General features: G+C 36.3%; 1 protein-coding gene across 6 annotated transcripts in view; it reads left to right on the top strand.

Moving 5' to 3' along the window:
* The window catches only part of spop (speckle type BTB/POZ protein), a 136,614-nt gene extending 122,123 nt beyond the window's left edge, over positions 1-14,491 (top strand). For 5 of the 6 annotated variants that reach the window (XM_087241835.1, XM_087241837.1, XM_087241836.1 and 2 more), the window contains 3 exons: positions 5,356-5,478; positions 5,750-5,892; positions 13,129-14,264. In XM_087241835.1, the coding sequence (XP_087097961.1) occupies positions 5,356-5,478; positions 5,750-5,892; positions 13,129-13,273 (411 nt within the window). In that variant the 3' untranslated portion in view covers positions 13,274-14,264. Of the gene's footprint in view, positions 1-5,355; positions 5,479-5,749; positions 5,893-13,128 lie in introns of all 6 variants that reach the window. The other variant, NM_201130.3, reaches the window with a different exon arrangement.
* The last annotated feature ends 2,301 nt before the right edge of the window (positions 14,492-16,792 follow it).

Raw genomic sequence — 16,792 nt, 5'->3', positions numbered from 1 at the left:
TCATCCTGTCATATCCATATATAAATGACCATTTTTCAAAATAACGTGAGATCACATGATAAGCTGCTGCTTTCTCTTATGGCTCATTTGCCAAGCTTGCAAGATTTAACATTGGACTTTATTAATGCAACTTTGTTGTCAGCATGCTAACAGTGCTTCTGTTCATCATTGATCTAATGTAAAAATTCACATGAACATTAAGACAGTCACTTCTGCTTAAGTTATGCAGAAATTAGAAAAGTCTTCTCTCAGCAATTAACCAAATCCAGAGATGTTGACCTTGTTTAATTTTGTTTATTTTCACCGTACTGTATTTCTCAAATGATACTTTTGCAGTCAAAAGCTAGCTAGAGTTTTTTTTTTCTTCAATGCTTGTGTACATATATTTGTAGAAAAAAATGCATTACATCAAAAAACAGAACAATGCTATAATGTAGTCAATCAAAAGAGCCTTTTAGACAGAGGTTAACTACATTTGTATTATTTATGTGACTTGTATATATTACAAATAGACTAATTTATATTTAGATTATTTTCAGGTTTAATATATTGCTATGTCAAAACCTTTTTTCACTTTCACTTTGGATTCCAAATTGTCTGTCGTTTGTTTTTATTTTTGTGCGTTATTATTTGGTTGCTGGCAAAATTGACGAATGTATAATAATCGTGAAACCATAATTATTCCTCAGACTACAATCTTACCATCAAAATCTACTGTATAATCATTGCATTATTTCACTTAATCTCTTAAAGTCAAGTGCTATTTTGGGATTTCCACCTGGATTTTGCCTACACAAATTTAGAAGCTTCCCAAATCCACATGCAGAGGTATAAATGCTAATGTTTGGTAACGTTTTAAAGAAAACCCTTTGAATTTGAGTTGAACACTGTTGAAAGTGATTAAAATAATTGAATATGTTGCCTTTTTTTGTATAGTGGTACATAAAAGGTGCATATTAGTACCCACATAAAACGTACTTTTGACTAAAAAGTACCTTTGAGGTACCATTATGGACCCTTCAGGTACAATTATGTACCTTTTGAAAAGATACTGCCCCTGTATCTTTATTTCTGAGAGTGTGTGTGGTCAGGGTTGCTGTAATTAATTGTGTTGGTTTTTGCATATGTCAGTATTCATGGGAAAAAAAAAGAAAAATGTCTCTATCATGATCTATGCAAAGGTTATTCTATTCCAACTGATGAGAGAACGGAACAACTTATGGGGGTATTGGGCCAGTACGGACCTTTAAAATTTAAAGAATGCAGATGAAAATTATGTCATAGACCCAGAACCTGGTCCCAGAGTTTAGGAGGTTAACCCAAACTTTTATTTAATTTGACAAAATTTACTTAAGATCTAGTCTGCATCCAAAATCGCATACTTCAATACTGTATACTACGCTAAAATCAGTATGCGAGCCGAGTATGATGTCCAAATTCATAGAATTTAAAAAAACAGTATGTGAGAAGTACCCAGATGACCTTACTACTTCTAGCAAGATTGTGAAGTAAGCATCTAATAGATGCTATCCCATGATGCCCTGCGAGAGAATTCACGAATGGTAGTGATGCAATTTGCGAGTGTAGGTCACATGATCATTACAAAATGGCAGATGTAGTTCGTCCAAGTTCCATTCATACTGCCCACGTTTATACAGTAAAGAGTGTACTTTTTAAACAGCCGAGTAGTAAGTTTCAATTTAATTGCAGTACCTACTGAGTAGTAGGCGATTTCAGACGCAGCCCAAGTCACCTAAATTCATATTTTTAGTTTGCTAAAACCTAAAAATGTTCAGGTGACTTAACTAAAACTGAACTGCATTTTAATTAATGAATAAAACCGAATCAAAGTTTGCTGTCGGAACTGATCGAAAACAAGTTAGGAAGTACTGCAATAAATATATAAATATAATACTAAAACTATTCTTAATTACCCTGATTGCCCGTTATTCTCCCCCCAAAACACTTCCTGGTCTTCCTCTTATCATCATCTTCTATGATATTCCTATGTTTCACCATCTGCTGATCCGCTGTTCCTCTGCCTCCCTCCTCCTGTCGTTCTCTCCATATCCCCCCTTTCCCAGAGTTTCATCATGCGCTGTTTTTTGGGACAGGATGTGCTTGCGTTTGGGGTTTGTGGAGCAGTGAGATTTCCTGTTGCTCCTTTCGCTTGTGTGGCTTATTAGCTTTGTGAGGATCCATGCAAATATCTGAGACCAAGTTTAGTGTGGAAGAGTGTGTGGTTAATAGATGAATGATGCGATCAGGGCTCAGTTTGAAAGCGAGTGTGTGCGCGTGTGTCAGGTTTAGATGACGGTTGGGGCTCAGTGATTTGGTTGCGGTGTCTGTAGAATATTGATGGCTTTGATGCTCCAATAGAGAAAATCTGAAGAGAATTGAGAGGAAATGGCTCATCAGAGAGAGAATAAACTGATGAGTTGCCCTTTACATCTAAAGGAAAGACTCCTGAAATCTGCTCATGAACTTGAATGGCTGTTTTAGTGACTTTTCACACTAGAGCTTCTGTAAGTTCTTTGATGTCCAAGCTTGGACTAGGACTCACTGATAATGGAAAAACATGCGATGTTGTCGAGTATTGCGGTAATGATATAAATTTCCGGTGTGAATGCTGTTTTTCTTAACTATTTTTAAAAAACTTAATTTATTATAGTAATGATTGATCATATGCAAATAAATGCACACTAGTTATTTTCTGGTCTTATTAAATCTAATCTAGGATAATAATAATAATCAAAACTAATGCAAACATTTTGACTTTGCTGCGTTCAAGTCCTCTTAAGATTTTCCTACTTATGATTTCAGATTTATTCATGTATTTATATTGTATTTTTAAATTCTGTGTAGTCTTTTGAAAAAGTACAGGTAAATACAGCAGGTTTTGCTAACTGCTCAGATAAAACTATTCACAAATAATTCACTTCAATTGTGTTTTGTCACTGACAACCCAGAAGAGTTGACTTTGCATCCATTAAGTATCCTACTCCTCTTTATATAATAAGATATATAATGGTGTATACAGCATGTATTTCTCTGTTATAGATCAGTGATTCTGCCATGTCTCTCTCTGACACACCCCCAACTTAGGTTAAAGAAAGTATTGAGTTTCCCCTACTTGTAATATTGGCTTTGTGGTGGCATTTATGTCCGTTCATTCATTCATTTTCTTTTTTTAACTTAGTCCCTTTTATTAATCTGGGGTTGCCACAGTGGAATTTAGCTCACCCAATTTACCTATAGTGCATGTCTATGGACCTGTGGGGGAAACCGGAGCACCCGGAGGAAACTCACGCAAACACGGCGAGTCATTCAACTCATAAATACGTTTTTTATTCTATATGACTTCACCATATGATTGACTAAAAACCTTGGCAGACATTTTGATTCTTATCGACTGTTGTTTTTTTTCCCTTATGTATCTACTCCCGCCATTATTATTTTAAGGTTTAGGCTGTTTTAGCCAATAGCATAACAGATTCTGCTTGGGGTCTGGGTAAAAAGATAATAAAGCCCCATCTGATTAGCAACCTCTCAAAATTCATCGCTTCAATCTACAATACAAATGCATATAGAATTAATGTAGCAATGATAATGTTTTCCATAAAAAAAGTAAAAAAAAAAAAAACATATATATATATAGTGCAGTTCTAATTTGACCATTATTCTTTTATATTTTTAGTCTTTTTAATGGCATTTTTAGTTGGGGAATGGTGAAAACTTCATAGAAAGTCTGTATTCTTTATCTCAAATCATGCATTCACAGCAGGCAGATTCAAAAAATAGCAGACAGGAAAGTGATAGAAAAACAAATTCTGTTGTACAAAACTGATTGACTTTCTACTGTGGAACAAACATTTCCTATGTATATTTTCAGGTTTGGTCAATCAATTGCTTTGAAATTTTGCCTGCAGAATTGAATAGACAAACAGATCATAATGACAAGCTTTCATTTTATTTTATGAATTTTTCAAATTTATAGACGTAACTTTAGGTACTCGCAGTCATGAGATAATTATCACTGTTCATTGCAAAAAATAATAAAAATGCATGGCAAAGGGAGGTCAATGAACTCTCGATGAATCGTGTGAAAAAGGAAGTAAAACTCTCAATGAAAAGTGTTTAAAAAAATAAAAGAGTGAGATTTGACTTGCTGCACCTTTAGGCTACAGAAACTTTTATTTTCTATTGTGGCCTTTAATAAATAGTTTTGTTAGAGGAAACTTTTTTTTATTTGACCTTGCCATGTGTCTGTGTCTGTTGGTGGGGTGCTGCTCCTAACAGTTGCTGCATTAATTGGTTTAGCTGTGATGGACGGTCTGGGACGGGGAAAAAGCCTTTGTTACCAGCACGACAATTGAAAAAGAGCTTGAGCTCTGGCAGCCTTGGGCAGAAGAGAGGAACTCGCAGCGCTCATTCTGCAACATTGATCAGGGCAGCAACAGGAAATGGACTGAACTTTATTATTAATTTGCTTTTTTTTCAGTCACCCTGTCCTTTAGCGTGCGCACATGCCATAATATAGAACAGGTCAGTGGTTGTGTGAGTTCGGTATAGAGGCACTCTAGGGATACCACAGGAGCAGCTCATGAGTGCTCAAAGGCCAACATCTAACACCGTATTATGTTATTCATCTACAGCAGCAGTTTTAATGCTCTAAACTACATGAGGTCCAATAGTTTTACCTATTAAAACTACTGAAGTAGTCGGTACTTTGTCATTGTCTAGTAATAAAAATTGTAATGTTGTCACAATATTGTAATTTCGGTGCAAATCAGTACTGAGGATTAAAAAACATCCATTTTGCGCTAGCATTTGAGCAATGTTGAGCGTGTACTTAACAATAATATAATCAAAGTAATTCCTGTGTAAGCGCGGGAACAAAATGGCCAATTAGTTGTGTTTAAGTACATGCTCAAATTTTAGCAGGAAATTGGACGTTTTTAAAATTCCCTGTACTGATTGATATCGCAATTTCAGTATCGTGACCACACTAAAAAGTTGCATAAATTCTGGATCAACTCTAGAATGAAAACAGACTACTCTAAATGTATTAGCATGTCTACACTTGAAGTGTCTGTTTACATCATATAGAGCTACGCCTATGGTCTAACAGCATTAAATAAATAACTAATCTGCATTCCTCTACTAATAAATAGATTCATGCATCTATTTTATGATTTGACATTATTCATGGAATCGCAAGTATTTTTGTTAAAACATTGATGATCTGCAAACATGTGCAGATGGTCTGTAGAAGCTGAACTGAGAAGCTAAAGCCGATCTGAGATTCTCTGAGACTGTAAGATTAGTTAGACTCTGCTGTCGTTTCTTGTCCAGAACCGTGTTGAGATAAATGACGTGGAGGCTGAGGTCTTTAAAGAGATGATGTTCTTCATCTACACTGGCAAAGCACCCAACCTGGACAAGATGGCTGACGACCTGCTTGCTGCTGCTGACAAGGTGAGCACACCAAATTTAGTTAAATATCTGCCAAACTGCATTTCTTTGACTTGCAAAACGTTGCTTGTTAAATGCCTGAATTATCTTTTTTTTTTTTAATCGTGCATTTACATTTATTTTCTTGGCAGGCACATGCAAATTAACTGAATGTGCACATGCTGTAAAACATCAACAGGCGATGACTGCCAATAGTAGAGCCATACCTGCTGTTTTTTGATAACTCAAGCGTACATGTACAGGTTTATATAAAAGTGGATGTTTCTGTCTTTAGTATGCTCTGGAGCGGCTGAAGGTGATGTGTGAGGACGCGCTGTGCACCAGTCTGTCTGTGGAAAACGCAGCAGAGATTTTGATCTTGGCCGACCTGCACAGTGCAGACCAGCTCAAGACACAGGCTGTGGACTTTATCAACTAGTGAGTAGTGTTCAAGTCAACTGCTTTAGATTTGACCTACCCTGCCCTGGCAACATTTTCAGAGGTCTCACCAAAATTATAGATTTGAGTTTAAAATAATATTAAAAGTTTAAGAAATTTATTTTGCATTGCTTCTAAGGTTTACAATCACTATTCGATTCTGAGCTTAGTTTTTAACAGCTGATAGCGCTGTATGCTTTACAACAGCTGTAGTCTAGTTAGATTTCTTACAAATACCACTTGAACCTAAAATAATCATTGATAAAATTAGGAAAGGTTTGAGCAAATTAAAAGCGTTCATTATAATCTGTTATTACATTGGCCTGAAAGCAAAAGCGGTCATAGTCATTAGCATTTGAGTCTATGGTTAAAACTAGCCTAGAGCACCATCTGCTAGCCCTTGAGTGTGAGCTACTGTTTACAGATGAGCTTAGAGTGCCATCTGCTGTTTAAAACTAGCATAGAGTGCCATCTGCTGTTTAAAACTAGCCTAGATTGCCATCCGAGCATAATCTGCTGTTTAAAACTAGCCTAGAACATCATCCGCTGTTAAAATCTAACTTAGAGCATACATATCTACTGTTTAAAACTAGGCTAGACTGCTATATGAGCACCATATGCTGTTTAAACTAGCCTAGAGTGCCATCTGTTATTAAAAAAACTAGCAGAGTGCCATCTGATGTTTTTAAAACTAACCTAGAGCATCATCTGCTGTTAAAATCTAACCTAGAGCATATCTACTGTTTAAAATCTAACCTAGAGTGCAATCTGCTGTTAGAAATTAACCCAGAGCCCTATCAACTACCCTAGAGCCTCATCTGATGTATAAAACTATCCCAGAGCATCATCTGCTGTTTAAAACTAGCCTAGAACATCATCTGCTGTAAAAATCTAACCTAGAACATATCTACTGTTTAAAAACTAACCTAGATTGCCATCTGGGCGTCATCTGCTGTTTAAAACTAGCCCAGAGTGCCATCTGCTGTTTTTAAAACTAGCCCAGAGCACCATCTGCTGTTTTTAAAACTAGCCCAGAGCACCATCTGCTGTTTTTAAAACTAGTCTAGAGCATCATCCACTGTTAAAATCTACCCTAGAGCATATCCACTGTTTAAAAACCAGCCTAGAGCGCAATCTGCTTTTAAAAACTAAACTAGAGCCCTATATACTACCCTAGAGCAACATCTACTGTTTAAAACTATCCTAGAGCTTAATCTGCTGTCATAAACTAACCTAGAGCCCTATCTACTACCCTGTAGCACCATCTGCTGTTTAAAACTTGCCTAGAGCGTAATCTGCTGTTATAAACTAACCTAGAGCCCTATCTACTACCCTAGAGCACCATCTGCTGTTTAAAACTACCCTAGAGCTTAATCTGCTGTTATAAACTAACCTAGAGCCCTATCTACTACCCTAGAGCACCATCTGCTGTTTAAAACTATCCTAGAGCGTAATCTGCTGTTATAAACTAACCTAGAGCCCTATCTACTACCCTAGAGCACCATCTGATGTTTAAAACTTTCCTAGAGCGTAATCTGCTGTTATAAACTAACCTAGAGCCCTATCTACTACCCTAAAGCACCATCTGATGTTTAAAACTAGCCTAGAGCGTAATCTGCTGTTTAAAACTAGCCTAGATTGCCATCAGAGCACCATTGGAGTGCCATTTGCTGTTTAAAACTAGCTTGGAGTGCTATCTGCTGTTTAAAACTAGCCTAGAGCTTCATCTGCTTCTGTTTAAAACTAGCCTAGAGCTTTATCTGTTGTTAAAAAAAATAGACTACAGCGTCTCCTGCTGTTACAAACTAGTCCAGAGCGCCATCTGCTGCTTAAAAACTAGCCTAGAGTGCCATCTCCTTTTAAAAATAGCCTAGGGCGCTTAAAATCTCAGAGTCGATGCAGAATTGGTTTCTAAAATGATTTTTCGCCACAGCTCTTGTTGTGCGAAAATGTAGTCTTCAGTACAGAATGTTTACTGTATGCACACAGCACATTTTTTCTTTTGTTTATAAAATGTATGCACAATTCAAATACACACTTAATTTGAATTTATACTACTTAGTTTGTCAACAAGATGTCAACGCTGAATCAAGCCATGTTTCATTGTTTCATGTTTCATTTCAACAAAATACTAAAGAGAAAAACTATACTATACTATACTATACTATACTATACTATACTATACTATACTATAAAAAAAACTAACAAACGGGAGCAAAACCATTGTGAACCTTTATTAAAAGATATCCACAGCGATTTTAATTGCGTTTAAAGGCATTTTTGTCACTCATAACTCATTAAGGGAAAAAGCGCAGACAATGGACGAAGATAAATCTTTCAAGCACACCATATCAAATGGAGTACACTTTGAAAGTAGTCCACTCAACGCTAAACATAAAGTATACTTTGGCCTTTTAAAATGGCAAACAAATGTTGAGTTCTTTCACTTTACTGCTTTGTTCACTTGTTGTCCTCAGTTTGTCAGCCCCCCTCTCTGTTCTCTTCACACTTATCTTTCATGCTCTATTTTGTATTTTTTTTACTAGCTTGTTCAGTCTCTCTTTGCTCCAGCTTTATTGGACAGTGTAATTTTGAGTTCATTTTGTGGATGGCAGTAACTTGGCTGGCATGAAACTGGACTCTGGCCATCTCATTTCAGCTCTCTCTCTCCATCTCTATACACACCACCCACCGCCACAACAACAGCAGAGACAGAGGGAGATCAATAACAAGGGCAACACAGAAAATAAACATGCACACCAGCCCCTCCTCCCAAAATGATTCGTCCTCTCTGCCCTTCTTTTCCTGCATTCATGTTTTCTGCTTCTGTTATTGCTTTATGTGCTCGTACTTCTCTCATCAAATTGTTTTATTTCAGCATGTAGGAGTTTAGTGTCAGAGTTCAGCAGCTTTCCAACAGTGCCAGACTCTGCCCAGTCATCACAGGACAATGGCTGCCAGTAGGAGCGTCACTAGCGCTCAGCCAAATTAATTGATATCAATACATTCAAAACAATAGGATGAAAATAGAGATGCTTTCTGTTGTGCTGCCCTTTCTTTTCGAACTCTATGACAAACTCGATAACTGTAGGCTGATTTAAGAATAAATGACTTATAATCTGATTTATTTTTATTTAAAAAAAATTTTCAGAGCGTGGGTTGGGTGGATATTATTGCACATTTATTTGGCAAAAATAGGGTTTATCCTTAACTGTCATCATCCCACCACCATTGACTAATCATTACCTACTATATATTGTTGCAACAGTCCAAGACTTCTGAATGCAGATTTATGTTTAGTTGCAAGAGTAATAGATTAAAATCTATTCAACGTCACCCTACAACCTGTGGGAACTTTTATGGTTAGACTTTTAAAGCGTAATATTGTAGTTTAAACCTAAAGCAATGATGACTAACTGTATATAATTTGAAAGCTTAATTTTGATTTTCCATATATGGTGAGGGATTTGTGATAGATATTACTGAGCAACCGTTATTTATTAATTTGCCACACGGATACTTATCAGAGTCGTAAAGCATTACTTTGCTACAGCAATCCACATGTAAAAATTTGTTTAGACATTTTTTGATTTTTTTTAGAGGCTAAATTCAAATCAATTACCACCAAGCTGCCAATTCTAAAGAACAATATTTTTACCTTACAAATTGTCAAAAGAATAAAGTATGAAGAAAATACAATTAATATTCCTCAAATAATATTCCATGCATGGTCATCAATGTTAACTGAATGTTAGCTGGTAGTCATTTTTGAAACTCCGGCCAAACAAAATCTTCCTGAAAAGGCACTTTTTTTAAGATATCAACTTCAAATTTAGAATATATTTTGTTCAGATATTCAGCTTTGATTTTCTGTCAATTTTCTGTCAAAAATGTGCAGTGCACCAATCTTGCCTTATAACAAATACAAAAAATGCAAGGAATCTTTTAGAAACTTAAGAAGAAAAGACTGTTTCGTAAATACGGTAAAAAGTGGTAACAGCTCACCATCCCCGAGTGCTTTAACATCCTTATCATCTGGAGAAAGGCAAGAATTGTTTGGGGTTGCAACGGCCAACAAAACAGAGTTTGCTTTCAATCCAGTGTCACAGGTTTAGGTTAACTTAGCACAATTGAGTAGATTTTTTTCAGTCAGGTGTTGAAACTACATAATCTTGGTCAGATACTTTCGTTTTATCGTACATGGGCTAGAAAATCTTGCTTAAAACAGAGATCCGGGTGAAGGCAGTAAAAGTAAAACCTGATTACTGGAACTCAATTCTTGACATTCCTCATGACGGTCAAAACTGCTAGAGGACCTTACACCGTATGACCAAAAAACTCATTTGTACTTAAGCCCAAACTTGTGCCGCCAACATCAACTATGGTAGACCATCTTCCCAGTCTCTGTTTAACTCAATTAACTGTTTAAGCCAATTAGCGTCCAACAGTGACTTCAGAGACTGATAAAAAAAAAAAAAAAACGCTCTAATGCACCCTAAATTTGCACATGATGCACGCTAGAACAATTGTGTTTAATGCCAAGCTGTTTTAAAACCTCCGCAAACATACCTGAAGTAAAATTGGTCCCTCAATCACTTTCCACTACTTTGGGTATCCCAAAAGAACATACAAACTTACAAATATTCTTAAAAATTTCTGAAAAGACTGACCCATGTAACATGACTTGCAGAACATTTTGGAATGGTGAAAAGATTAAAACATTATTTACTGTACTAAAATGCAAATTAAGGATGGATCAATATAATGTCACTGTATCAATCAGTGTTTTATTTATTTATTTATTTATTTTGATATTGATTTCTATCGTGCATGCTTGTCTATATGGTTTCAAAATGTAGATTATATTTGCTTTAATCTCACTCAATTAAAGCTAATCTTGAAAAACATGTATTATAATTAATAACTCTCAAAATCAATACGCTGTTTTACTGTGCAAGTTGGCCTAATTCAGCATTTTAAAACCTATTATTATTTGTTTTTTTATTATTAGGTTGTTGACCAAAATGTCAATTATTGGGTTTTTTCAGCTACATATAATGTGAAAGTATTGATTATAATTATAATGTCAGTGCATCTTGATAAAGATTTTAATATTGATTTGGAGTATATTGTGCATGCTCATCTGTCTTGCTCCTGTATTTACATTTGCTTACATCTAACTCAACTAAAGTTAATCATTGAAAACATTTTTTTATTAAAATGAAGCATCTCTGAATATCAATATGCTGCACTACTGTATATTATAATGTTACTAGGCCTAAATGAACAACATTCAACATAATGAGTTAAATTTTTTAATTAGTTCATTAGTCATGGTTAATTGGTCATTTATTGATTATTATTAGCTATAACATGAAAGTATCGACCAGTAGTGTGACGTCAGTGCATTTTTGCGAGAATTTAATTTAATTAAATTTTATTTCTATAACGCTTTTACAATGTAGATTGTTTCAATGCAGCTGAACATAAAAGTTCTAGTAAATTGAAACAGTTTTCAGAGTCGAAGTTCAGTTTAGTTCAGTTTAGTGTGGTTTAATTTTCACTGCTGAAAGTCCAAACACAGAAGAGCAAATCCATTGATGTGCAGCTCCACAAGTCCCCACATCTTTATAAAGATGTCCCATTCTCACCATGTCTCATGTTATTGTTGGTTGCAGACACACATCTAATTCTCCCTTCCATAATGTGCCAAGAAATCTCAAAACTCTTGCATTATACCAGTGTAATGCATGAATCTTGAGCAACAAGCACTTTTATTTTGTTCCTGAACTGTGGAAAACTTGATAATTATGTACATTATTTACGAGTCTCCCTCCCACTGGCAAATTTACAGACACATGCTTTTTCTAATAAAAGCTGTTTTGGCTCTTTGCCCCTGTTTTTCATTTTGCGTTTATTGTGTAAAGCTTGTGTTTGTAACCTGTTCTTAGTGGAAGGTTGACCGCGCAGTGACCTTTTATGCGTTGGGGAAAGTGTTACGGGCATCTGCCCGCAAGGCCTCCTGTCGACACTGCCAGCAAGAGCTGCAATTAATGCCAAGTGTTTTGGGGGCAACGGCATAGTGGGGTTAGGGAGAGGTCAGCATCTCACACACAAACACACTCCAGCTAAATGTCGTTAAAGGCCATTTTTTGGTGCGCGTGATAGTGCAGCTCGAGTGCCCTCAGGGTGCTGAGCTCAGCGAAGAGGATTGTGTTCTCAATGTTGCACTTATTTTTGTTCTCTTTCTCAATTCAGAAAAAAATCAAATTGATACTGACAAATGTATTGTCAAAGCATTTATAAAGTTTATATTAAAAAGATCCATCCATCCAAATGTCTGTTACTACAACCATCCATCCATCCAAATGTCTGTTACTACAACCATCCATCCATTCAAATGTCTGTTATTAAAACCATTCATTCAAAGGTCTGTTATTATATCCATCCATCCATTCAGATGTCTTTTACTACACCCATCCATTCAAATGTCTGTTAATACAACCATCCATCCATTCAGAGGTCTGTTATTACATCCATCCATTCGTACATCTATTCAAATGTCTGTTACTACATCCATCCATTCATTTAAATGTCTGTTACTACATCCATCTATCCATTCAAATGTCTGTTATTACATCCATCCATCCATCCATCCATCCATCCATCCATCCATCCATCCAATTGTCTGTTATTACGTCCATCCAATTGTCTGTTATTGCATCCATCCATCCAAATGTCCTATTCCATCCATCCATCCATCCATCCAACAAAATGTCTGTTATTCCATCCATCCATCCATCCATCCATCCATCCATCCATCCATCCATCCATCCATCCATCCATCCATCCATCCATCCATCCATCCATCCATACACACATACCTACATAGATACATACATACATGCATCCAAGTGGTAATACAAATAATAATAAATATGTACATTTAAATATACAGTAATAATAATAATCAGTATATTTACAATGGTTCTTTTATGATCATCTAGAAGTGTGTGTGTAAGCGTGCATGTGTGTGTGCGTGTGTGAATTTGAACTCAAAAATCTAATTGACTCACATATGTATTACTAAAGCATTTCTGATGTTCGAGCACATGAAAACAAATGACATGGTAGTAGTGAAAACAAAAATACAATGATTTAACAGTTAACTATTTACAATAAATTAATAATATTAAATAATAATATTCGCTCTCTCTTTTTCTCTCCCTTCCTCAGCCATGCATCTGATGTGATGGAGACTTCGGGGTGGAAGTCAATGGTGGCGTCTCACCCTCACCTGGTTGCCGAAGCATACCGTTCACTGGCCTCCGCCCAGTGCCCTTTCCTGGGTCCTCCCCGCAAACGGCTCAAACAGTCTTAGTGGCTTCTCATACCGTTTCCTAACCTGCTCACTTACACACACACTTAAACACAACTGCCTACAAGATGGGGGGGCGTTATTTTAGATTTACATCCCCCCCAAGCTCTGTCCCTTTAGATGCCTAAACCAGCTCTTGACCTGCCCCTCCCTTCACGTTATCCAGACAGAACCTTTTGGCACCGAGGACCATCTTTGTGTCTGTCCTCAATTTTGGGGAGTGTGGAGGCTGCCACAGGTCGATTCCTGTTCAAGAAGCAAGGCCGACCTGGATCAGTCAGTTCATCTGTCCAGTAGAGAAATGATTGTGGATTCAGAGTGGGCAGGTGGATCAGGGTTGAGCTTTCAGGTTGGGCGGGTAAACACGAGATGGATTAAGACTAGACTTTATACGTAACTCCTTCCACTGGGACACTGTGTGCTCTCCTTCACTGTGTGAATCAGTTCTCCATCTCCACTTCCTCCTTACTTCATAAAAAAAGAAGAAACACAATCAGTTGATAGACATTCCCCTTTATGGTCATGGATGGAGGGATCTCTCTTTTAAACGGAATGGAAGACTAACTCCTTTATCGTTGCGAAAGTACTTTTAAATAGGTAGCATGTGTCTTCGTAATGACGACATCAGTAGATTCCTGTGTGACTTTATGAATCACGTGATGACAAACCAATTTTTTTTCCAGAACTGTCCTCCGTTTCTTGGGAAATTGAGCCTAAAATTTGTCAACTCCATGAAATTTTGGCCTAAAAACAAGCCTAGCTTCCAAACGTTTAGGTGGACTTCGGATGGTTTGGTCTTCGTTTACATGGCGAAAAAATAAATTGACAGATTTGTTGAGTGATGTAAAAAAAAAAAAAAAAGAAATGGGGAAATGCTTATGGAACTTTGTTTTTTTTCCCCCCTTGTGATGTTTATTTGGGATTTTCCTCCTTGTAGCACTTGTGTATTTGAATCCAGGCTTTCTGTATGAAAAAAAATGCCAAAAAACACAAACCTGTCTGTGTTTGTGTTTTCCTTTTTGTTTCATGACAGCCACAATATCATGTTTGGTTTACGGGGTTATCTTAGCAATCTTATCCTGATTTCTGCTGATTTAATTTTCTCTCCATGTTTGGTCTCCGTTATAGATCAAATAGACAAATATTCATAGATAAATCTGGAGCTCTTTCTGAAACCAAGATCTGGCTTTTTTAAATAAATAAAGGGGTGGTGTACTAGGATATCATATTTTAAACTTTAGTTGATGTGTAATGTTGCTGTTCAATGCAAAGGGAGACATTGGCTTTTACAGAGTTATCTTGGCAAAGCCTAAAGCGAACGAAGTTTCGGGACTACAAAAAATACATCCAGGGTAGTGACATCACAAACACTTCAGGTTACATGCATTCACCACATCCAGCGAAGGGGCGTAGCCAGAGGCGCTGTAATGTTATAGTCGAGAAAGGCAAAATGCCATCCAAACACTGCTATTTCCACATAGCTTGTTCTATTTCTGCATTTGGGCTTCCAAAGGACATGACACAAAGAGAGAAGTGCTTACAGTTAAATTTTAATTATGTTCCAGAAAATTATAAAACAAATATAGAGCTAGCATTTGACAAAGGACAGCTTCCAGAATCTCTCCCAATTCAGTGCTGGATTTGGCTAAAAACTCCTTAACGAAGGAGCAGCTCCAACCATAATAGAAGAAGCTGTGGATTGTGAAAAAATATATTTTTTTTTTCTTAAAATTGATTAATTACATGCATAGTTTCTTGCATTAACGGTATGTTGTAGTGAGGACGTCAATAAGGGTGTAAACAATGGGAAATGCTGTTTGGCACAGGTAACAATTTAGCTACAAATTCATATTTATCAGTCAAACCACGTTAACTGCCACAATTCTCACCAGTGCATGCAGTGTCTCTTTTTTGTGACTGCTTTCTCTGTGTTCATCTAAATAACGAACTCGCAAAAGATAAGTGAACATTTCATATTACTTACACATGCTAATTCTGAATATATATTTTATATATATATAAAAGACATATGAGAGCAGGCGTGAGGTTCAGCTTTGTCCTCTGTGTCATGTTCTGTCTAATTCTGGCACAAACAGCTACTCTGACTGACCGTTTACACAGCTCGTGCTTGTAGGGTTGTTACACTTCCTGATGACGTGAAGCCGATCCGCAAATCACAGCACAAGTGATTACACAAGTGATGTGTAAGATGACCAATAAGAGCCTTTTTAGGACGGCCTTTTCAGAGGAACTAGGAAATATGACAGTTGTTTTCATGTTAGCTAAGTAGCTGTATATAATCAAAGAAAGGTATATGAAATATAAGAGGTAAATGGTATATAATTTTCTACAAATGAAGCTTGAGCACATATTGCTTTGCACCTTATAAAAACAACCAACCCTTAAAAATACTCTCTGGACCACCCCTTTAAACAAAAATTTGTCCAGCTGACAGAACACAGTTTTTAGTTGCAAAAAAAAAAAAAAAAAAAAAAAGGAATTTCGTCCAGGGCTTAAAATAATATAAAAATAACAATATAAAAGTCAAACTGCGCGCAATAATTACTTAATGCATATTAGGACTTAAAAAGATATGACTGTAAAAAGGTGGTACAGTATATGCATAGAGAAGTAAAGGTCATACATTTACTACACAAAAATATTTGGTATACAGCATGTTACTTAGTGATATACAAGTTTTTCAATTATATGATTACTAACAGTAACAAGAAACAATACAAATTTGAATTATATTCCTGAAAACTTTTAAGTATCAAGAAAAAAGTAAGACTTCACAATTAGGTTGTATTAGTTCATGTTTTATTAACACAAACAATTAAAGATCAGTATATTTATTGCAGTATTAAGTCATCTTTGTTAATGTTAGTTAATGGAAAAAGTTGTTCATTATTAGGTCACATTAACTCATGGTGCATTTAAATTTAACATCTAATGTTGAGTGCACAGTGATCGGCAAGTGAAGAGCAGGGGAAGGTGGGGATGGGCGGTGAAAGGCCAGATTGAACGTCAGGCCACCGGGAAATGTCCCGGTGCTCCATGTGGTCAGTCCGTCCCTGGTAAATGCATTAACTAATGAAACCATATTGAAAAGTATGACCAAAAATTGACATACAATTGAGTTTTCCAGTCAAATCTCTTTGCAAAATGCCATATGTTCTACTACTTGTGTTGGTATATGTGTACATTTAACATTCATATTTGTTCTATTCATTACTTATTTTTATTGCAATGTCATACTCCAATAACTTCCTACATTTCCAGATGTACAGTATACAGCAGGACAACACTGGAGTTCTCTCTGTCCAGTCATGCACTCAACTTGACCAATTGTTTCCATGTGTGACTAGTCAACCGTAAGTAAAATCATCTGTAATTAACATTTCTTTCTTGACCTGATAGGATCAGGCAGCTGAAACAATTATATTTATATGTATACACACACATACACACAGTTGAAATCAGAATTATTAGCCCCTTGTTTATTTTTTCCCCCAATTTCTG

This window comes from Danio rerio, chromosome 3 (genome assembly GCF_052040795.2).
Source record: "Danio rerio strain M-AB ecotype USA chromosome 3, GRCz13ab, whole genome shotgun sequence".
NCBI lineage: Eukaryota > Metazoa > Chordata > Actinopteri > Cypriniformes > Danionidae > Danio > Danio rerio.
Note: the sequence above shows the minus strand (reverse complement) of the source record. Positions and strands in the feature narration are given on the sequence as shown.